This window comes from Eurosta solidaginis, chromosome 1, assembly GCF_040869045.1.
Source record: "Eurosta solidaginis isolate ZX-2024a chromosome 1, ASM4086904v1, whole genome shotgun sequence".
In the NCBI taxonomy this organism is placed as follows: Eukaryota; Metazoa; Arthropoda; class Insecta; order Diptera; family Tephritidae; genus Eurosta; species Eurosta solidaginis.
In genome coordinates this window covers 264,212,597-264,237,965 of record NC_090319.1, presented here as the reverse complement: position 1 = coordinate 264,237,965, position 25,369 = coordinate 264,212,597, and the positions used below count along the sequence as shown (strand labels likewise).

At 36.8% G+C, this 25,369-nt stretch overlaps 1 protein-coding gene across 2 annotated transcripts in view; it reads left to right on the top strand.

Annotated features, from left to right (window-relative positions):
* hth (homothorax) overlaps positions 1–25,369 on the top strand; it is a 712,335-nt gene that overhangs the window by 501,975 nt on the left and 184,991 nt on the right. For both annotated transcript variants that reach the window (XM_067760647.1, XM_067760646.1), the window contains exon 9: positions 20,895–20,990. In XM_067760647.1, coding sequence (XP_067616748.1) covers positions 20,895–20,990 — 96 coding nt within the window. The remainder of the gene's footprint in view (positions 1–20,894; positions 20,991–25,369) is intronic.

The following is a 25,369-nucleotide window of genomic DNA, read 5'->3' as shown; positions in this document are numbered from 1 at the left end:
TAGTAAATTATATTTACATATTTTTAATATTTATGGACTTATTCTGCGATATATGTATTAGACAATGTTTAGTTGAACACTACCAACTGAGGATGGCACCACGCGAGTGCCGAAACAATTTTGTATTGGAAAGTATTATTGTTTTTATAATACAATAAAAAATATATTAAGTGACGAAAAGGAGTTTTACGTGTTTTTCGTTTTCGCCAGATATTTGCGTCGCTTAGCACTCAAAACAAACATATAATAGAGTGTATAATGTTTAATATGTGCCAGCATATTTGATGTGCGCCCAATTGAATTTCGGCTAGTAAGTGCCACTGTTGTGTGATGGTAGCGTGCTCCGCCTACCACACCCTATGCCCTGGGTTCACACCCCGGGCCAAGCAACATCAAAATTTTAGAAATAAGTTTTTCAATTAGAGGAAAATTTTTCTAAGCGGAGTCGCCCCTCGGCAGTGTTTGGCAAGCAGTCCGAGTGTATTTCTGCATGAAAAGCTCTCAGTGAAGACTCATCTGCCTCGCAGATGCCGTTTGGAGTCGGCATAAAACAAGTAGGTCCCGTACCGCCAATTTGTACGAAAAATCAAAAAGGAGCACGACGCAAATTGGAAGGTCGGCCTAAAATCTCTTTTCGTACAAAGCTGGCGCAATAACTTTTTTTGTTCATTTGACTACTAAAATGTTCAATTACGAATCAACGATTTGTGCGCAGTTGATTCAACATCTTGGTGCGATAGATAAAAATTGATAGAAATTTCGGTTGAAATTACCCATATTTCGGTTGATTTTACTAGTATTTTTCTTTTAGTGTACTGAATTCGCCTTGGAATAAGGTAAAATATCCTAAGTTTATTGACAAAACAATTGCCAAAAGCAGAAATTGTGTTTAGGGTTTTAAGATAAATATTTTATAGCACTAAATTTCAATAATCTACAAAACTGAATACTCAGAAAAATTCTAGCGAAAATTTTATTGATAGTTCGTGTTTCGGATTTGAGTTTTAGCAAATGTTGCGTAAGATGTCGCAGATTAGTTTTTTAATGATTTTATGATATATTTGTACATGTTTTTATAACAAAACAGCGCAGACTATTTTGCTTAAGCAAAACTATTTGAAAACTTCAAAAAGTGCTTGTGCCAATACTCTTTTCTGCGAGTGTTGCCATTTTTGAGTTATGAAAAACGATATCTCCAGAAGTTATGTCTTGAACATTGTTAGACCCTGATGAAAAACGCACTGTATGGTATATATAAATACATACTGAACATTCTAGATAGAAAACGAAATTTGTTAGTGAGAACTTTTTATGGGTTCGTACTACAGTATTTCACTGCAGGACATACATACATAAAACAGAAAAGCCTAAGTGTATTTTGTTAAAGCACCAATAACTACTTAAAACGTCAACAACAAAACTAAGATTTCAACTACAAAAAATATATAAGAAAGAAAAAAAGAAAATTTTAAAGCAACTGCTGCAACTGCTTGCTATTTAGATAAAATTGTATTTCAAAAGTGACAGCTGAAATGATTTATCACTAACGCCCGTTCGAATGTCCCACTAAATACATATGCATGATACCACGCTTCCACAATTCACTATTACAGCAGAGCCCAAAAGTTTGCTCGTCGCAGCACTCAGTGGCAACGTCACAAGCGACACTTTGCTCGCTAATGCTAATGCGCCAGCTTGTGTTTGTTGTAATGTTGTCTACGACAGTTTTGTTGTTGCCGCCTTTCACTGATATAAGAATGTAATTTCAATAGCTATGGTCTCAAAAGCTCGCCTGTTTGAACACACTGTGTCTATCCCACTGCTTGTCTATCTACTTAACTAACTGTAACTGTCCGCTAGTTTTTTGTTTTTGGTTTGTCCATTGCTATACTTGTACAAAGCGTCTATCATTTCTATTGCTATTACCGTTTGTACACACTTCTCCCACCCGCTGAAATGTGTTCTTTGTGTTCCCGCGGATAGCGAAGTATGGAAGAAATTTTACTGTGACGGAGTGAATGTCTTTGTTTGTCTGTGGGTGTATGTGTGTGTATGTGTGTGTTTATGAGCCCCATCTATTATAGCATCATAGCCTTACACTGCCTCAAATTCCATCTTCACCTTTTGCCGCTCCTATCATGTATTTTATGTTGTAATTTTTCCTTTTGCTCTAAAATTGCTGTTATCAAACTTTTTAGCGCAAGTGTTCTACGACTCGCCGTCGCCGCTCTGCTTTAACCTAGAATACTGCATCAAAATGCGCGACCGTCAAATGCTTTCCCAAGCATCTAAAGAATTTTGTCCGAAGCAAGCGCTGTAAGAAAAAAATTTAAATTGCTTTTTTGTCAGCATTACTTTTGTTAGTATTTGGTGGAGTTTCATGAAAGTCACAGCCATTTGTTGATGCTGAGAGCCACATTAGAAGCGTTGAGAAAACAAAAACATAAATGAAAAGAGAATCCAACTCAACAACGAATAATCAAATTTTCTCAAATTTTTTATTTGATTAAAGAAAACACTGAAATAAATTTATTTTAAACTAGAATACCCGGCAGACGTTGTCCTGCCCTAAATTTGGCCTATATGCATACATTTTAATAAGCTTTTTCCTTCTGAATCTGCCCTCCCCCCTCTTCACTTTTTCTCAATCCTTTTATTCACTCCTCCCTCCATCTCTTTCGCTTCATCTATCTCCATCTTCATCTCTCATTTTGATTTTGATTTTCACGAGTCGGCCAGAGTCATATCTGTGTGACTAATATTAGAATATTTTCACTAACACATCGAAAGTGACTCTTGACCCTGAATCACTGTGTGTAGACCTTAAAATATTTTCTAATTTTGGAAAAAACGATTCATTAATTTGAGGGAACATTTTTTTCAACTTTTCTAATCAATAATATTTAAATTTAAAGAACTTTCAGCTTATTCGCATGCTCATATTTTATCGCTCAGTACTTTTTTTTTCAATTGATGAAGTCTTTTTTTAAGTGATAACTCATCAAGGCATTTTCTAAGCCACCAAGCACACTTATTTTTTTTTAGATCATAACCTCTTGACCAAAATTGTTTAGTATTTGATCATATATTTAGGTCTAAGGATTATGAAAAAGTGGACAGTAGCAGCCTTTCCTTCCTGCCGCGAAATATTTTTGAAATTTTTTGGGATTTCTGGTTGTCTACTTCGTTTCCTTGCAGTTCTTTGAAGTTATGTTTTGGGAGCATTTGGGGACCAATATCTTACAACTTCAGGATTCTTTGTTTCCATCCAGATAAGTCAATCGAAAAAGTCGATAGCATGCTCAACCATAAATCCGTTAGCCTATCCGTCAGAAGCCCCATCGTCATATATTTTTTGCATATATGAAAATAAGAAATACTCGTATATATATAAGAAAGTTGGCCCGGTTACCAGCCCATTTTTGTGAGGAGCTACATGGCTGTCTCCTGATCGAAATACTCGCAATCAGATCGATCACGTTGTGATAGACGGACGGCATGCCTCCAGTGTTTTAGATGTGCGCACGATCCGAGCACCTAACATCGATTCGGACCATTATCTCGTTGCAGCCAAAATACGCACTCGCCTCAACGCGGCTAAAAACAAGGAACAAAAAACACAAGGAAAGCTAGACGTCGAAAAGCTTCAATCACAACAGACTGCCAATGATTTCACAACTCGACTCTCACACCTGCTCTCTGAGGGCACAACTCATCCTGAAGGAATACAGGAGCAGTGGGAGCATATCTCCAAAGCACTTCGTACTGCCGCCGAGGAAAAAATTGGTTACCGGCGGCCACGAAAAAACAACTGGTATGATGAAGAATGCCGCGTTGCAACCGAAAGAAAAGACGCTGCCTACAGGGCTACGTTAAAAGCGAGCGCGACAAGATGAGTGTGTGAACGCTATCGTGGGTTGAAAAAGGAAGCGAGACGCCTTTTCAGGAAGAAAAAAGCAGAAGCAGAAAGGCGTGCGTGCGAGGATCTTGAGCTGCTAGCCACCAGGAATAACGCCCGAAAATTTTACCAAAAAATACGGTGGCAGACGGAAGGTTTTAAGACCGGGGCAAACTCCTGTAGGAACGAAAACGGCGACCTTGTAACTGATGTCCAGAGAGTGCTTAGATTATGGAGGGAACATTTCTCTGCTCTCCTAAATGGAGACAGCAATTTACCGCGCAGAGATGAAGAGCCCGATCCCGCAATCGATGATTATGGAATATATGTCCCCCCGCCCGATTATGACGAAGTTAGAATAGCAATAACCAGATTGAAAAACAACAAGGCCGTGGGCGCTGATGGATTGCCTGCGGAGCTATTCAAGTTCGGCGGCGAGGAGTTGGTAAGGCGCATGCAGCAGCTTCTTAGCAAAATATGGGCGGACGAAAGCATGCCCGACGGTTGGAATCTAAGTGTTCTTTGCCCAGTCCACAAGAAGGGGGATACTGCAAAATGCACCAACTATCGTGGAATCAGCCTTCTTAATATCGCATATAAGGTCCTTTCAAGTGTATTGTGCGAAAGATTGAAGCCCACCGTGATTGGATCTTATCAGTGCGGCTTCAAACCTGGTAAATCTACCATCGACCAGATTTTCACAATGCGCCAAATCTTGGAAAAAACCGTGAAAAGAGAATAGACGCACATCACCTCTTCGTCGATTTTAAAGCCGCCTTCGACAGCACGAAAAGGAGCTGCCTATATGCCGCTATGTCTGAATTTGGTTTCTCCGCAAAACTTATACGGCTGTGCAAAATGACGTCGAGCAACACCATCAGCTCAGTCAGAATTGGGAAGGACCTCTCCGAGCCGTTCGAAACTAAACGAGGTTTCAGACAGGGCGACCCCCTATCATGCGATTTCTTTAATTTGATGCTGGAGAAAATTATACTAGCTGCAGAACTTAACCGCACTGGAACAATATACTATAAAAGCGTGCAATTACTGGCATATGCTGATGACATTGATATCATCGGCCTAAACACCCGCGCTGTTAGTTCTGCTTACTCCAAGCTGGAAAAAGAAGCGCTAAAGATGGGTTTGATGGTGAATGAGGGCAAAACGAAGTACCTGCTGTCATCGAGCAAAGAGTCAGCGCATATGCGCCTTGGCAACCACGCTACTGTTGGCAGCCATAATTTCGAAATAGTAAAAGACTTCGTTTATTTGGGAACCAGCATCAACACTAGCAACAACATCAGCACTGAAATCCAGCGAAGAATCAATCTTGCCAATAAATGCTACTTTGGACTAGGTAGGCAATTGAAAAGTAAAGTCCTCTCTCGGCGAACAAAAATCATAATCTACAAGTCACTTATCGTACCCGTCCTGCTATATGGGGCAGAAGCATGGACCATGACAACAGCAGATGAAGTGGCTTTGGGAGTGTTCGAGAGAAAAGTTCTTCGAAAGATTTATGGACCTCTACGCGTTGGCGATGGCGAGTACCGAAGAAGATTTAATGATGAGCTGTACGAGCTATACGCAGACATCAACATAGTCCAGCGAATTAAAACGCAGCGGCTGCGCTGGCTAGGCCATGTTATGCGAATGAAAGACGATGCTCCGGCCAAAAAAGTGTTCCTATCGGAACCCGCCTATGTAGGCAGAGGTAGAGGGCGGCCCCCACTCCGTTGGAAGGACCAGGTGGAAAACGATTTAAACTCCCTTGGTGTGACCAATTGGCGCCGGTTGGCGGAGCGAAGGAGCGACTGGCGCGCCTTGTTGGACGGCCATAACCGTTTAGACGGTTAAGCGCCAATTAAGTAAGTAAGTAAGTATATAAAACAATTATCCTAGGAGTGGGAGTGGTTGTCCAAGGATTTTTTCCCTGGAGCAGGTTACCTTCGAAAAGGGAAGATGCGCGCCAAATTTCCTCACCTTACCCTAAACTGATCTGGACGTATCGCTAAATAAATTTTAATTCAAGCTTCATTTCTTTCATACATGTGCATTAACCTGGGTGGATTTGTATAGAGGAAAGTTAACCGATATCGCGTTATCGATCCTTCGATAGGATTTGTGCTCAGGAAAGTTCCACTACGCCTACCCAAAAAAATAATATTCGAGCCCGCGAAATGTTTTTTTTTTATTTTTTTAAAAAACTGTTATCGCCAACGTTTTTAGCGGACATTTTTGGGTCGGACAGGGTATACATATGAAAATTTTTTTTATAAGGTCATGAAAAAAACCTTAAAAATCAAAAAGAAAAAACAAACAAAAAAAATTTCGCAGGCTCGAATATTATTTTTTTGGGTATGCGTAGGGAACTTTTTTTTCCTGAGCCCAAATCCTATCGAAAATCTGTTAATAAATCGTCACAGTCTAATGTCATACCTAAATAACTCATGTTGTAAATGAAATTTTCTATTCTAAAACCTAATTTGCTTAGTTGTAACATGCAAACACTTATACAGACATACTCTATCAGTTATTACCAGCTTTATAGCTTTTTTTTTTTTTTTATAGCTTTTTTTTTAATTTTTTTTAGTTTTCTGTACTTTTTTGTTATTATTGCAGCTGTTGCTTTTTGTAATTTTTATCTTTTTTCAATGCGGTAAAATGATTTAAGAGCGTTGAAAAATTCATATCAAAATACAAAGCGAAAAATATAACAAAGCGTAACTGTAATGAAACAATAATGTGAATGAAAAACGAAAACTTTAACAGACTAACTAAAAAAGAATGAACTAAATAAAAAAAAGCTTTCAAAACAAAAATTGTTTTATTTGTAAAAACTGTAATATATCCGCATGCAAACATTCACTTGTACATACATATATACATTTGTAGATCTTTATAGTAAAAACGTAAACAACTGAATGCAAATTGTTTGTTTAGTAAAGTTTATTACATTTTCATTACACTGATTTGTGGTAGAGAATGTAATATTTTAAGCGATAGCACTCTTTGTACGAATTGTATATATATTTTGCCCAGTGATAGTTGGGTTGGCAATGTGTGCAAGTTTTCTTTGTTTTACATAATTTTAGTTTGCCTAATTTAATTTCTTTAGTTTGAATTAATTGGTAGTGCAAATTATTGCTTTATATATGTTTTTGCTTGTTTAACCTATCTCAAAATGTATGTATATTCTAATTTGTTCCATAGCTCAGCTGCCAATTCGAGAATGCCCTATATCCGAATATTTTCCAAAAAATCCCCAGGCTTGTTTCAAAACCTACCTAAAACAGTATTATGGAGAAGAACGGCCTATCGGTTATTTTTTTTTTTATAAACACCCTAACCAACGTCAAAATGTATGGAATTCATGCTCAGATATGGCTTTTTGAAACAAATTCTGATATAGAACAATCTTCAGTCGAACTCTCCTACCTACATCAGAATTTGTTTCAGAAACGACCCTTCTCAAAATTCAGTTGAAAAACGTCTTATCTAGCAACTTTTTTCTCAAGTGCCCTAGGAAACATCAAAATGTATCGAATTAATGGTCATATATGGCGCTTTTTAAACAAATTCTGAGATAGATAATATTTGAAGCAAGTTCCAAAATAGGGCGTTTTTCAAAAGATTACTGAGATTCGTCATTTTCAAAACAGCAGCCCAGTTAGGGTGATATTCCATTGAACAGCCGATTAACAATACGTATTAGTACTCCTAAATTAATAGCAATAAATCCACCTTATCCAACTATAAATTTCCAGCTCAGATTAGACCTAGCCATTCTCCGCTACCCAAATTTGGGGGTTGGAATGTGTCGACGCTAGTCTTCTCTAGGATCTGGCACATCGTGAAGATGTGGCCGATAGTAAACCTACCAGGTCTGAAGCCGCATTGATAAGATCCACTCATCTCGTTGACTATGGGCTATAGTTTTTCAAACAGGATGCTAGATAGGGCCTTATACGCGATATTAAACAGGCAAATTCCGCGGTTATGGGCACATTTTGCGGGGTTGTCTTTCTTGTACATTGGGCAGAGCACACTAAAACTTCAATCTGAAAGTTTGAGCTCATCGCACTCACCCCGTTCTGCCACACATTTTTTTTTTCTAAAAGACGCGTTTCTTCCTACTTTATATCGCAATAACGTTCCAATATACCGGCCATTGCCGCGCCCGCACCCAGCGGGACCCTATAGGCACCTTTTTCGATTTTAATAGATTTCAAAATTTCGGGGCTACCAAGAAATGAACCCAACTCTTTTTGGGCGTATTTTATACCTATCGCTTGAACATTTGTAAAAAGTGATTTATTGGATTATAACGTAAATTGACATCTACAACAAAAAAAAAAAAACAAAATTGGTTGGACTGTCTGATGTCCAAGCAGATTACTTCCTAGTTGTCATCAAGGAGCCATTTGCTTTATTTGATGAACCTAAGTAGGAGTGAAAGATCAGTCCTGGACACCGATAGAGAAAGTGATGAATTCACTGCTCTTCCTTATCATCCTGACAGTTTCTGCGGAGGGAGCTTATTGGTATGTGCCACCGTAGGAACATTGGTATAATAGCGCAATGACTTGTCATAACTCCCGTAAGTATTCTCACTGCACATTGGTTAGCTTGAAAATGAAGTTAGTTGCCTTCCTATCCAAAAATTACCATAACATGACATAAGACCTCGCAATCATTCCGGCTGGTGCACAGCAAGTCCGTTCCCCTAATCTTATAATTTCCGATTTTCCTCAGGAGATAACCTAGCGATATTGAGCTGGGCTATCCGCCTCGAAGTTGTTCATTTCGGAACCTTTCCTGGCCATCTCATCTGCAAATTCGTTCCCGTCAATATCGCTCTGTCCTGGGACCCAGCAAAGTGAGACATTTAGGTGTCTTATGAACGCCAGCGATGCTCGACACTTCTGCACGATATCCGAATTTATCAATTCTAATGTCTTTAAGGCGTCCTGCCTGTGGACATAATAAATAGCACTAAATATAAAATCAAGATTTCAGCGACGGCAAAAACACCCACCAGCTTTCTGATCAAATCAGACGAAATACGGGCGCAGAAAATAATAAAATTTTTATGAAAACAAAATACTTGCACGTGTACATACATACATACACAAAAACAATTGCATATGTAAAACCGTTATCTTAATAAATTAATTAATTTGGTTATACTTCATTGGAGCTCATCGCCAAAATAAAACAAGTAAGGACGGGACTGTCTTCGGCTGTGCCGAAGACTTCATACCTTTCATGAATGTGGCTGAACAATAATCTTATCCCATTCGTAATCTCCAAATAATGCGCTGTATAAGATAAGAAATATATAGTGAACAGATGTACATACCTAAACGATTTTAAGATAAATATAAAAAAATGCAAAAAACCTTGAAAAGAACCCTCTGAACGATCTGTTGTATGGGATATATATTATATATAGGTCCGATCGAAATGATTTTTACAGGAAATCTTCTATGATATATTAGAATATATAGCACCAAGTTTCATGTTTTTAAATTGGAAACTAAGGGAGAAATGCCAAAAATCTTTCTATCTGAACGATCGGTTGCATGGGATATTACTATATATAGCTCCGATCAAAGTGATTTTTTCAGGATATCTTCTATGATATATTAGAATATATATCACCGAGTTTCACGTTTATACTTTATAAATTGCGGCAGGAATGACCAAAAGCGTCTTATCTGAACGTTCGGTTGTATGGGAGATATATGTTATTTATAGTGGTCCGATCCTACCGGATCCGACAAATGTCTAATATAATACAAAAATACATACTTGTGCCAAATTTCATTGAGATATCTCAAAATTTGAGGGACTAGTTTGCGTTCAAACAGACAGACGGACGGACGGACAGACGGACATGGCTATATCAACTCAGTTCTTCGCCCTGATCAATTCGGTATACTTAGTGGTGAGTCTATCTTCTGTATTTCTCAACGTTACAAACATCGGACCAAAGTTAATACACCATTTCATGTTCATGAAAGGTATAAAAAAATGCAAGCTATGTAGACGAGGATATTTAGTTGTCTTTTCCCCTCGCCCCCTTACCAGGTTACGCTTACTTATTTATTATTTGATGAATAAAATAAAGTGGCACCTAAATTATTTCACAAAAGGGTGTCCCGCGCCGGTGCATCTGTACAATCACAAAATATGCTGTGCGATGCTGCGGAAATTGACGAAGAAGAATTATCAATTCGATTTTTCTCAGCAGCTTTTCAATTATATTTCTCTTAGATAAATTCGCTTTTGTTTGCAATGAGTTGCTATTGATAAATTCGCCGTTTTCGCTTTAAAAATAAATTTACGATATAAAGCCTGCGCTGAGTAAAAGAGTTTACGCTATTTAGCCACTCATATGCCCGCTGCTTTTGAAAATGTGTGTGTGTGGGAATGAGCTTTTGAGTTTTGAGTAAATGAGTACATATGAATGCTTGAGGGGAAATGTTTGTTATTGAATAAACAAATTTAGAGTGAGAGATAAATTCGCCGTAGGCTCTCTTTTGTATGAATACATTATTTGAGTTGAGCGAATTATGAACGAACACCACCATTAAACAGCGGCATCACACACACACACTAAGTTAAACACACACGCACACATTTCACCGTCACTCAAGATTGATATATGGCGTATGCGCTCCAATGCCCTGCCCAACGGCCCGCGGTCTTAACGGCGACGGCAAAAAGCCATGTGCTAGCTGTGTAGAAGTTGTCGCCGCCATTACAGCGACACGCTGGCTGATTTTAAAGCGCGTCACATAAACATACATTTATACAAATTCTAAATGTTCAAAATTCGACGAAATGAATAGCAAGTATTCAAAAAATTATTAAGATTTATGTGCGAAAAATGTTGGAACACTAAAGACTGTTTGTTATTTTTTTTGGTAGAAATGTTTATGTTGTTGTTTTTTTTAGGTAGGAATGCGGTGAGCACACCGGTGAAGTCTATTAATTTATTCAAAAAAATCCAAAAATAAATTTTAATATTTTTTATGTGCAAGACCAGAGGCTTTTATACAGATCTGTACGTAGATATGCCTTGGGTAATGAGTTTAGCATTTTAAACGTCATTCAGTCAGCCACAAAGTTACTCCGTCCGTCATTCTGTCAATTGGGCAGCGAAGTTAACAACGCTACTTATTGTTGTTGCAAATGTGAAATGTACGGTTCTGCCGCATATTGTGGCATGTGTGTAAAATATTAGTAGCGCGTCGGTGGCAACTCATCAAGTGTCACAATTTGTTGATTTTTAATGATTTTTATGGTGATCTTTTTTTTGGAAATAGGAAACCGACTACAATGGGAATATGTATACATTTATGTATATGTAGATACTTATACGTATGCACTAGCTTATAATAATAGGTACAATAAAAAGTATGACATTAAATGTCTGACTTTACTTAGAAGTATGTATGTCTACTATATACACATATGTACATATATACATATGTATATTATACATAATATGTATAACTGTTTGTTTATTTGGGTGATACAACATGTGTCAGGGGGAAATTAAAAAATTGTATGCATTCAGTAGTTGAGTTTTATAAGAGCGCTAAACGAGCTGTGGCAATTAAGTTTCGCAGCCTCTCCAAAACGACGGCCTCCGCAAAAAAATACGCATAAATACAAAACAAACGCGATATACACTTCAACTTTGAATTCTAACTAAAAGGAAGATCCCTCTCTTAGACAGATGATAACGAATGAAAACGCTTTGTCAGTTTTTAAACTATAACTAAATTCCCGACCCTTAATTGCCACACCTCGTATATATCCAGCTCTAAACCCAAATTTCACTAACAAAAAAACAAGTAAAGGTATCTAAGTTCGTATGCAACCGAATATTATATACTCAGCGTGAGCTTCCATTGCACATTTAATTTCAGATAAATTAATTTTCTATATAACACGTCACACCGCCCGTTTAAAAAGAATGTCTCACCATTTCCTATTACAATAAAACTTGATAAGTGAAATATCATTGATTCAAAACTATTTTTAGCTAAGTTATAGCTTATTATTCTAGTCTATGAACCTTTTAAATTTGTTTTGTATCTAAGTAGCCGTGGTCTTTAACCGATCCCGTCCATTTTTACTAGAAATATTTTCTGCATAGAAAATTGCTTAGTCCTAAAAGGGGTGATGCCACACCCAATTTCAAAAATTTTATTTTCTAATTTAATGTTATAATTCAATTAAGAAAGTAAAATTCTATTGGTACAAAGCTATTTTTCGCTAAAATATAGCTTATTATTTTCGTCTACGACTCTTTTAAAAATCTCTTATATAAAAGTGGGCGAGGTCTTTAACCAATCTCGTCCATTTTTTCTAGAAATATTTCCTGCTATAGGGAAAATTTGTGTACCCGATTTTATTAAGATCCGTTAATTTTTCTTCGAGTTATGGCTCCGGAAATATAGAAAATTGCTTAATCATAAAAGGGGTGGTGCCACGCCGAGTTTTTAAAATTTGAAGTTTTTCCTATTTATTGTTATAAATCCACTTGGGAAATGAAATACCATTTTATTCGTCAACAACCCTTTTAAAAATCTTTTATATAAAAGTGGGCGTGGTCCTTAATCGATTTAGTTAATTTTTCTTCATAGTATTCCTTATAGTAAAGGCAACCTCTCTGCCGAATTTTTTTACGATAGCTTCAACGATTTTTGATTTATGATTAATAATATTTGTAAAATTGATTTTATTGCAAGTGGGCGGTGCCACGCCCATTTAAAAATTTTTTTTTAAATTTTTATCAAGAGTCTCAACATCAGTCCACACGTCAAATTTCAACATTCTATTATTTACTAAATAATCAGGTTTTTTGTGTTTTCCAAAATGATATATATATAAAAAGTGGGCGTGGTTATCATCCGATTTCGCTCATTTTCAATACCAATCTATTTTGGGTCCATACCAAATTTGGTGAAGATATCTCAATGTTTACTCAAGTTATCATGTTAACGGACAAACGGACGGACGGACATGGCTCAATCAATTTTTTTCGAGACTGATGATTTTGATATATGGAAGTCTATATCTATCGCGATTCCTTTATACCTATACAACCAACCGTTATCCAATCAAAGCTAAAAAAATAAGCAGGAGGTGATGCTCAGCAGGCCATGACTTAGTTCCAAGTAGCACAATTTAAAGAAAAAATTTGATATTTTATCTACAAGTGGTGCGACAATGCCATCTTTTTTTTCTTGGTATTTTGCCTTTTGGAAACGTGGAGTGGCATGTTGAAGAACTTCTCCTGTAAGATTTTATTTTTGTTGATTACACTTACAGTTGATGTTATGACTCAATATGTAGATTGGCATATTTACCGCGGGTAACCTCTAAGTCCCCTAACCCGCTGGGGCTTTAGATGAGTTTTTTCTGAAGTTTTCCAGAAAAATGAAAATAGGATAAAGTAAAGGAAGTGAGATTAAAAAAAAAAAACAACTTTTTCAGAAATTGAGACCGCTACACCGAAAGAAATTTGATTTTCCAAGTTTTACAATTAACAATTTTTTTTCATGATATATTCTAATGTTTATATATAAAAAAAAAAGAATTAATGATATTATTTGAAATCCTACTTCCTAAAATTGCAATAAATCTTTATTTAAAAAGTAATCACACAACACATTACAAAATAAAAAAAAAACAAGTAAGGAAGGTTAAGTTCAGGTGTAACCGAACATTACATACTCAGTTGAGAGCTATGATGACAACATAAGGGAAAATAACCATGTAGGAAAATGAACCGAGGGAAACCCTGGAATGTGTTTGTATGACATGTGTATCAAATGAAAGGCATTAAAGAGTATTTTATGAGGGAGTGGGCCATAGTTCTATAGGTGGACGCCATTTAGGGATATAGCCATAAAGGTGGATCAGGGTTGACTCTAGAATGCGTTTGTATGATATGTGTATCAAATGAAAGGTGTTAATGAGCATTTTAAAAGGGAGTGGGCCTTCGTTTTATAGGTGTTCGCCTTTTCGAGATATCGCCATAAAGGTGGACCAGGGGTGACTTTAGAATTTGTTTGTATGATATGGGTATCAAATGAAAGGTGTTAATGATTATTTTAAAAGGGCGTGGGGCTTAGTTCTATAGGTGGACCCCTTTTCGAGATATCGCCATAAAGGTGGACCAGGGGTGACTCTAGAATTCGTTTGTGCAATATGGGTGTCAAACGAAAGGAGTTAATGAGTATTTTAAGAGGGATATCAAATGAAAGGTGTTAATGAGTATTTTTAAAAGGGAGTGGGCCTTCGTTTTATAGGTGTTCGCCTTTTCGAGATATCGCCATAAAGGTGGACCAGGGGTGACTTTAGAATTTGTTTGTATGATATGGGTATCAAATGAAAGGTGTTAATGATTATTTTAATAGGGCGTGGGGCTTAGTTCTAAAAGTGGGCCCCTTTTCGAGATATCGCCATAAAGGTGGACCAGGGGTGACCCTAGAATTCGTTTGTGTAATATGGGTATCAAACGAAAGGAGTTAATGAGTATTTTAAGAGGGAGTGGGCCTTAGTTCTATAGGTGGACGCCTTTTCGAGATATCGCCATAAGGATGGACCAGGTGTGACTCTAGAATGCGTTTGTACGATATGGGTATCAAATGAAAGGTGTTAATGAGTATTTTAAAAGGGAGTAATCCTTAGTTCCATAGGTGGACTCCGTTTCGAGATATCGCCATAAAGGTGGGCCAGGGGTGACTCTAGAAAACGTTTGTGCAATATGGGTATCAAACGAAAGCAGTTAATGAGTATTTTAAGAGGGAGTGGGCCTTTCCAGATATCGACCAAAATGTGGACCAGGGTGACCCAGAACATCATCTGTTGGATACCGCTAATTTATTTATATATGTAATACCTGCCAAGATTTTAAGGGTTTTTTATTTCGCCCTGCAGAACGTTTTCATTTTCTTCTACTTACTATGGTAGGTGTCACAACCATTTTATAAAGTTTTTTCTAAAGTTATATTTCGCGTCAATAAAGCAATCCAATTACCTTACCATATTTCATCCCTTTTTTCGTATTTGGTATAGAATTATGGCATTTTTTTCATTTTTCGTAATTTTCGATATCGAAAAAGTGGGCGTGGTCATAGTCGGATTTCGTTCATTTTTCATGCCAAGATAAAGTGAGTTCAGATAAGTACGTGAACTGAGTTTAGTAAAGATATATCGATTTTTGCTCAAGTTATCGTGTTAACGGCCATGCGGAAGGACAGACGGACGACTGTGTATAAAAACTGGGCGTGACATCAACCGATTTCGCCCATTTTCACAGAAAACAGTTAGCGCCATAAAATCTATGCCCCTACCAAATTTCAAAAGGATTGATTAATTTTTGTTCGACTTATGGCGTTAAAAGTATCCTAGACAAATTAAATGAAAAAGGGCGGAGCCACGCCCATTTTTAAATTTTCTTTTATTTTTGTATTTTGTTGCACCATATCATTACTGGAGTTGAATCTTGACATAATTTACTTATATACTGTAAAGATATTAAATTTTTTGTTAAAATTTTACTTTAAAAAAAAATTTTTTTTAAAAGTGGGCGTGGTCCTTCTCCGATTTTGCTAATTTTTATTAAGCGTACATATAGTATTAAGAGTAACGTTCCTGCCAAATTTCATCATGATATCTTCAACGACTGCCAAATTACAGCTTGCAAAAGTTTTAAATTGCCTTCTTTTAAAAGTGGGCGGTGCCACGCCCATTGTCCAAGGTTTTACTAATTTTCTATTTTGCGTCATAAGTTCAACTCATCTACCAAGTTTCGTCGCTTTATCGGTCTTTTGTAATGAATTATCGCACTTTTTCGGTTTTTTGAAATATTCGATATCGAAAAAGTGGGCGTGGTTATAGTCTGATATCGTTCATTTTAAATAGCGATCTGAGATGAGTGCTCAGGAACCTACATACCAAATTTCATCAAGATACCTCAAAATTTACTCAAGTTATCGTGTTAACCGACGGACGGACGGACGGACATGGCTCAATCAAATTTTTTATCGATCCTGATTATTTTGATATATGGAAGTCTATATCTATCTGGATTCCTTTATATATGTACAACCAACCGTTATCCAATCAAACTTAATATACTCTGTGAGCTCTGCTCAACTGAGTATAAAAACAGCGACCACATTCACCAAATCCCTAAAGACGCATAACTAAACATTAATACAAATTTTATAGTTCCATCAACTTGCATTTTATTTATTTATTTTTTCATACAAAGTAAAAAGTCAAACATTTGCCTACTTTCAAAGTACGCATCCAACCACACCACTTTTTTTACATCTCATATATATGTATTTAATATCAGAGTCCCCAACACTGAATGAACTTTCTTAATATGCACGTTTTGTTAATGTTATAGCCACTATAGCGGTTAAGGTGTCATACAAAAAAAAGTTTAATAAGAAATTAAAAAAAAAAACGTAGCTATCAAGCAAATGTTGCTAAAAAGTATCAGCATAAGACTACACACAAGTCGAAATCAACCAACAGACAAAGTCACTTCATTTCACAACGCAAGCTAATAATAATTCATTTTATTAGTTGCAATTGCCATAAAGACAATGGAAATTTCAAAGTACAATTTTTTTAACAGCAGTAACGCCATTATGTAGCTAAGGTGCGTGTAGCCGTCATAACATCCACTCTAAAACGAAAAAAATAGGGAGTTTAGAATTTCACGCTTAGTACCTTTTTGAAATTATAAAAAAAAAAACCAACACAAAATTTTAAATTAGAATTGTGTCAGCACAATGCAGGGCCACAACACATATATTTCTTTGCTGCGCGTGTTCGATTTGTTGAGTGGGTGGCGCGTATTGTCAGCACCCCGCCGGTGGTGTAAATTTGCATTAAATTTTTTTCATAAGTAAATTTTGTTGTTTTTTTTTTCATTTTAAAGTCGCACCTTTGTTTATTATGCAAGCGTAAACTAGTATGCTTAGTTCTTTTTCCTGAGTGGGACATTTTTTTTGTCAAATTGCTTTTGATTGCGCTCTTACACCCAGCCCAACGGCGATAACACGCCCTTAATGACTAATTATCTTTGCCGTAATATATGTTGCAGTGAATATTAGCAATTCCTGTATATGACCTTTAAAAACATCCATCTCAGCCATGGTTTAATTATACAAGGTTACCCATGTAGCGCAATGTCACCCTGTACTTTTCACCTTCCAAACTCCCACATTGCTCCTAAAAACTTAAGGTGTTACTTCTTTTTAAACTCCTTTTAGAATATCGAACAAAAATTTTAAAAACGTATTTTTTTTTAGGGAAAAGTATAAGTTGGGTACACTTATATACTTTTGATAGTTTATTTTGTTCTCATCCGTTAAAAAATAAAATATTTTCCTTGCATTGTCAAAATTTGTTTATATTGTTGTTTTATGTATTAACATTTCGTTTTTTTTTTTTGCAAATCTAAATTTTGCGTCCCCGTCAATAACACGATTACCTCCATGAATTCGTTAATAAAAGATCTTAACGTTTGAAATTAAAGCGAAAATTATAAAATGACGCTCATGTACACTGGCCCCTAAGGATATCGATTCCCGATGAAGATGTGCCATACGAAGAAGAGACCGAAGGCGCCAAATTGTATTTATGGACAAAATGCCAGTATTTATTATTTGAAATTTGTACAATGCTTTGCGCATGTATAGACGACGCTAGCTGAAATAATGCCCAGAGGATGCGGAAGAGTGTATTTAGTATTTAATAGATGTGGGACGTTGAGATGAAGCTGCATAATACTAAGCTTCGCGGTGGACAATGAAAACGTTTTGTCCAAATACAGAAAATCAAATCAGTTATTGAACAAATTCTGTGAAGAATACTGATTGTTGAATGTAGGTGTCTATACGCAGTGGGCTTAGGCGCTACACCGACCAACTTGGCTATTTATGTAACACTTTAGCCGATTATTATGAACTCTTTGGTTTATTTTCTTGTTTCCGTGAAATATACCTATGAAGAAACCAAAAAAACCGTGCTATATACGTGATTGGCATAAACGTGTAAAGTTCTATGGAGACATGAGATTATCATTACCAGTGCAGTCTGTTGGGTGTTCTTTACTGTACACTTAATATAAATAAATAAATTCAATTCTTGTGTTTAAATACAAAACAGTTGTACTTTTGAGTTATAAAAGGAGTTGACCAACGCAATGCAACATTTGCGATCGAGCAATTTCTTCGGCTTTATTGCGTTGGTCCATAAAGAAGTTGCTGTTTATTCATATTCATGTTCATATCTTTATTAAGTCAATGGTAAAAGACCCTACTGACTAGGTTTACAATGTTATTATAAATTAACTTAAAACCAATTAACAGTGAGTTCAAGGAACAGTTGTATTTGCTCGGTAGAAAGACTCAATCAGTAACTTAAACAAATGTCTTGAAATCGTGAAGTCAAGATCCAGATTTCTAGAGATCCGATTAAAATGCAAGTCCTCTAACGACAGGTGCAAAATTAAGATTATTAGATCTCCTAACTTCAATGTAAAATATATTATAAGAACGGAGGGTTCCATTGGGAACATTGAAACAAATTTGTCCAAGAAGAGCCAGCGATAATGTCGAAGATAAACATTTAATTTTGAACAAAACGTCTGGTTTCGAGCGGCAAAATATTTATAGGTAGTTCAACACTGTGCCTCCTGGCTGGCTTTGCAAGTACGATGCTTAGCCCGGGTTTTTCAATGCGAGCTTAAACTCGAGTTAAAGTTGACTAGAATGTAACCTTGCCTTTTTGTTCAATAACATAAAGTTTTGCGAATCATCTCTGCTTAAGCGGCTGAAGTGGTAGGATAAACTCTAGTCTACTTAAACTGGAGTTTAAACTCTCACTGAAAACCCGGGCATTAAATTCATAACCTTCGTCAGATATTATTATAACAATATTAGTAACTTCAATCCATACCGTCTTGTAAAATTTTAATACCTTTTTGAAAACGGGATTAAATTCTTCTCCTTTTTCCTCTCGTTCTTAAAAACAACCATGAGTGCGGAGTGTCACATTTTAAAAAAGGTTACATCCGGAACCTCTTGTAATTGAATCATGATCTCAGCCTCGAGTTTTTACTCAAACTGCATTATTTTTTCGTCGTCTAAAGGTTCTTCGAGCTTTGATGATATACGCGCCTCTTGTTCTTTCATATGTGTTTCCAGTTTTGATTTTAATGTACGTGTCTCCTGGGCCTCCAGTTGAGATATCTTATCTGCTGATATTTGCGCCATTTCTGAGTTACGTCTCTCCAGCTGTGAAGACATTTTCGACGTTTATGCAGCCAATTTAATGTTCAAGTCTGTGTTCGCCATTGTGTCGTATCGCCAACAACGTGAAGGATATACCCTTCAACGTTGATTCCTTCTGGCTTCATGACCTCTCGTAGTCGTGATTGCAGTACGGACTTATTACCTGTAGTATTCAATCTGTGGGTTCCCAACACCTTTTTGGTTGCTTTATATCTTTCTTCAATTTACTAAACTTTGTCATGTCCTTGTGGGCCTCTGAAACTCTGGCATTTATTCAACAGTTCCTTTTTTGACACAATTTGTTGTGAATCTGAAGAATTATCGATTATAGTTTGCCTTCTGTTATCCTTTGAATCATTTAACTGTCAAATAAATATAACTCAAATCTTCCGTATACCAAAATGTTCTTCATTCACAATAACACTATGGTAGTAGAACTTCACAATTGAAATTATTCGCGTATTTCACTTACAATGTTTTAAAATCAAGCTGATTAGTCATCACTTGGACTGCCCCGCTTTCATAGTCTCACTTGCCTCGTTCGCTAATTTCTCCCTAGACTCTAGACTTATTGCGATTAATGAGTAATGTTTTCTGCGCTCCTTGTGGCTATGTTCACGTGTGTGTGTAATGTCGTCAGCACTCTTTATTACTGAGTACTCTCACCTGCCTAGATTGCTGTTGTACAGTATTTATAAGATGATGTATTTGAAGACGTTAACTAAAGATTGCCTAGTAAGAAAGAGGGTGAAGGGACAATGATGAGTCAATACATAAAATTCATTTGAAGGCAAGTACCATCATGTAAATGCTTTGTAGTTTTAATTGAGAAATTTCTTACTTATACTCATCAAGTAGAAATTCACTTTCATAATTTTCATTTCAATCCAAAAGTAGGGCAACCCAAAACATGCAAAAAAGACTGATTTTAGGCGGTAATAAAATGTCTTTAATACCTAAATTTATGCTTAAAAATATGCAACTAGGGTCGTTCTAAGCCGTAAAATACACACAATTAATTTTGATGTCAAAACAGCACTTTGTGGTGTTGTTCTATAAATGCCAAAATAGTGAGAATCGTATCCCCGAGATATGCTGAAAAATGGAATGTAAACTATAATAATGAAATAAAAAAATTGGATGTGCTTCAATTGAACACTGGGTGTTCGGTGTGAAAGGCGGTTCGCGCTACCACTACACCGCTGCGGCATTCTGTTCACATCTGTCAGTACTTAATACAACGAGCAACAGCGTTGAATCCAAAATTAGTTTTGATAACACTCCGAAAAGTGTAATACTGTGCAATTAAACAAAACTTTTTCATATTGGACCATTTTAGTGCTAAATTTGAAAGAACATCAAAATTAGTTCCGATATTACACCGAAAAGTGTTAACACTGCACACAATTTTTCTGTGTGTTTTCAGAACATTAAAATTCTCTATGCGGATGCTGCAATACCTTTTAAATAAAAAATATTTAAAGAATAAAAAGTTGATATTATGTTTTCTTAATTTGAAAGATTTACTATAAACTCTAATTTTAGTTCTTTATTTTGCTTTGTAGTCTATTGATGATTTATATTTTTCTTTTCTCATATTTCAATCACTCTTAATTTTACATTATATAGTTGTCTCTCTTTGAAAATTTCAGGTCGATGGTGTCGGAGAGAATGGTCCTCACCTGCCGATGCTAGAAATGCTGATCCCTCACGACGGTTATACTCCTCAGTCTTCCTCGGCAGTCCTGGTAAGTGGAATATACAAACAAGTTTTCTTAGTATAATTATAATTGTTAACATTTGGGCAATTCACAATAGAGTCAAATTCGTTGTAAAGTGTATTTTTTTATGTTTCCTCAAATTCTTCACATAAAAAAATTTGGTGCAAAAAACTGACCTTGCATTTTTCCTTAATTTTCCTAATTGAGGAAAAGAGTACCTCATTTTTACGAATTTTTTTTTTTTTTGAGTGCATGGACAAAAGTGCGAACTAGATTTACAGAGGGAATAAATACATGGGTGGAAGGACACTGATTGACTTTTAGAGCAAGCAGAAAATTGAAGAGAGAGTAAATGATTTTTTTTTTTTTTGTGCTACAAAAATGATTTCCTCAACAAAGACGTTAGAATTTGTGATGTGATACGTCAAAAACAAAAACATGAAATTATTTATGTATGCATATTTCAATATTGTTTGAAAATGTTGAATGAATGTTGCCTATGAACATCACCTTAGATCGCTAAGTCCAAGGAAATAGGTATGGACACTCTTGGGGAGTAAAACGGCAAAAACAACTTTCAAACAATAAGCAAAGAATGCAATGGCAATTGAATACCGTTGATAACACATGCAAAAAATACATCACAAACCATAAATTCTTCTCTGACCCCCCACCAACAACATACAACATAGATATAATACTCACAATACTAAATGCTAACCGATGTTGATGCCGATGCTGAGGATAATGATGAAAACGTCAGCTATCCAGCCAACAAAAAACTTACTGTTCAGACACAATCATCTAGAAAGCCTCGGGCTAAGCTCAGCTATTCAAAGGCACTCTAACCAAACTATGCAGGCTGCCACATGCCACATGCATAATCCGTAGTACATACAAACGTAGAAAAGTTAACGCATCATCTTGCAGGCTGGAAAAGTTGGTGAACAAAAGAGACAAAAAAAAAAAAAAACGGTGAAGTGATGGAGTTAAAACAGTAAGCGCACTTCTGATGTTACCTTCTAAGGATATATAATACGTTGCTTGTTGTTGCTTATACTATTGTTTTTTTTTTTTTGGTTTGCTATCGAAGCCGGAGGTGCTAGAGCTGTTTTGCAATATGATGGCGCTGGCCACGGCGGGAAATGAGCTTCTCAAACACATTTGCGGTATGCATGTTGTAGATGTTGTAGAACAGTCGATGGAACATGCCCGGCTTCCTAGCTGCTGCACAATCATCGTACTCTGTATATACCAACAACGTTCATAGCTTTGTCTTGCCGGTTTGTTAATAAGTCGGTTGATTGTGTGACTAGCTGACTAGTGCGAAATTGCTGCCACACAACTTACGCGCATGTGGAGTATGCAGACTTACATATTTAGTAGGAATGTGGTGGCAGCGCCAGCTTCCACATGTGGCATGGCATAACCAAGTTAATAAGTAGTAGATGGATCAACGAACGAATGGCGCAACAGTGGAAGATTGAGCGATGCTCGATGAATGGTTGGTCGGCGAAATTGTGTTGAGCGAACTAGCTTAAAGAAATTGTCTCGTATGTGTGGATGTGAGAGGTGGAAGGCAGCTTTATTATAGACATAGATATGTTTGTAGATGTTGTTATAATCAAAGTGTGTGTAAATAAGTGAATTTAAGCAAGTGCGTATGCACAAGTGCTGATAATGACCGTTGGCGCATAGAGAGAACTTGGGTAATGCTGGCTACAGTCGACACCCAGCGAGTTAGCAGGCTGAAATTGCATTGTTCAATGATATTTACGCGCCATATAATGTGAAGTCTAAAGGTGGACGAAGAAATCAAGAGAAGCCACAACCACAACCAAATCAGCAAACAGTCAAGGAGCCAGTCGTGCAACCATGCAGAATGAGCAGCAGCAAAGGGGTAGAAGGTCGCGGCAGAAACTCAGAAGTTAGATGAAGTAACATGTCAAAGCTGCGCAGCAACAAAACTTAGCTGGCTCTAGTACTGCACATTAGGGACAGATGCTATAACCTTTTTCTCGGATATATTTTATCTTTTAGTCTAAAAACGAGGCTATTGAGTCTTTGCTCCCAACAAGAACAAGCACGTTTCAAATTCCCATAGAATACTAACACATTTGGCTTGTTTGCATGGAAGTCTAGAATTTTTCGTTCTGTTAGCTTTGCACTTTTGTTTTGTTTTTATGTTAATAGCGCTTCGCCCCATTAAAAAGGTGTGACGCCTCACGAATTGTCTTCGAAGTCCTCTATCGGGAATCCAAGGAAACTTGCAGTTTCAACAGGGTTGGACTATAGGCATACTGCTGTTAAAGACGCAGGTTCCACAATACAATTGAAAGGATGGTTGGTGTCTTATGGGAACACATCGCATGCAGGGCATGCAATTTACGTCGGAGTTGCTTCTGAACAAATAAGAGTTTAACATGTTACAGTATATAGAACGGAGTTGGGTCAGATTGACTCAGAGGCACTCCAAAATAAAAGTGTTAGTCTTCAAAGGGCCGCTAGGTCTAAGCCACGCCGAGGGCAACATTTAAATTTTCTCTTTTGATGCTAAGCATTTCGATGGTTGCCTTATAACTGCCGGCCGTAAAGGTCCAACTCAGTTTATAAAAACTGACATGTTGGCCCAATAAAAACGTATTTTTTTTCTTCTCATCTTTTTAAGCTGTTTTAGCGCTTCTGTGAGGCTTTTTTTTTTAAACTATGCGCTTTTAAGCTTTATGCTTCCATTTAGAATTTGAATTATTAATCGCACAAGTGCGTTGGTGCGGTGAGCTCTTCACCCCTGACTTAACCACCCGCACATTGGATCAAAGCGTATAATGAAGATAGCGCATCAGTCGTTGACTGCAACTTTGGGTTTCTTGGTATCTCAAGCATCTCAAGTCTTATACCTCAACCATAAAGATTTTTTTTTGTGCTTCACTTTTTTTTAGAGCGTTTGGTGTTGTATGGCTTTTATTTTCCGCTCAATGTGCGTTTCTTTTGGATATGTTTTTGTTGCGTATGGTTGTAACATCATCATTTTGAGCACATTTTGGCTAATATGCAGCAACTATCGATGGTCTGCTTCATTGCCGAATTTAAGCGTCATTGTAAGCCATTATTGATGTCGCTTTTGTCGTTGATGCGACGTTAATGGAAAATGCACACAATGATACCGTTACATATCCACATACGAAATTGACCATAACAACACTTTTATAAAGGCTTGAGTTTACATGTGCCTCTGGTTATAGGCGATATGATGTAATGCAATAACTTGCGAGTTCGAAGGCCAAATGAAGGTTGATATTGCACACATATCGGCAAATATCGACCTACGGAAGGTCGTAGCGTAAACGTTTTAGTGAAGAGAGCTTTCTGTTAAAAACGTTGTATCTCGAGAATTGAAACTTCGTAAAGGACGTAAATCAGTAAACTATATATGTGACCCGGCCTATGAAAAGGTGGCTTATGATTCAAAACAAAAAAAAAAGAAAATTACTAAGGAACTGAAGAAATGCATTGCTTATCTTTAACAGCTGTCTCTCGCAATTCCTTTTTTGAGTCATAAGCCACCTTTTCATAGGCCGGGTCACATATATTAATTTTCCTATAATAAAAACTATGTAAAAATAAATTTCATCCGTAATTTATCAATTTTCAAATCAAATAAAAGATTATTAAATTTATTTGGCCGATATCTCAGATCTAGGTTGAGATATGAAAATGGATGAGCACGCTTTGTGTGAAAAATACCTACAAATATACCAACCTAGAAGAAGATACGCGTAGGCTTGATAGCGTATGAGCTTGAGCGTAGTAGCGTATGTGCGTGTCAGTTAAAGCGTGAAAGCGTATAAGCAAAACGAAGAAACTGTTGAACACGTCATATGTGAAAAATATTAATAGCATTTATACACCCAAATATATTTCAACCTTGAAGTATATAAGCGTAATACCTTAAGCGTAGCAACAACGTGTAAACTCCAACGCAAAAGCATTACTTTTTTTATTTATTTTTTGTTTTTTACGAGGAGAAAGCATCGAAGGTCAGTGTGGGACTTTAACCGCAGTAAACCTCCTACCGTCTGAGTTCCATTTACCCCCGGTACTAGCGTCAAGTATTCCGTCGGGAGGCTGAGCACTAGCGTTCACGATGCTTTACTTTGATAGTCGCACGGCATAGTTTAAGCTGGGACTGGTACCCGCCTGCGTATATGCCGCTTTAATCCCACCCCTGTTTACTACATCAATGTGTTGACACATACTAGATCTACGAATATTTGCATACATACCTTAAACGATGTACATACGGCGCGTGTTGCATGTTTGTTACACGGGTTTGTGCTTATGACTTCCTTATTGCAACTGTTGTAGAGGTTTTGTCTCCAATCCGTAGGTTTGTCGTTATGGTTTCT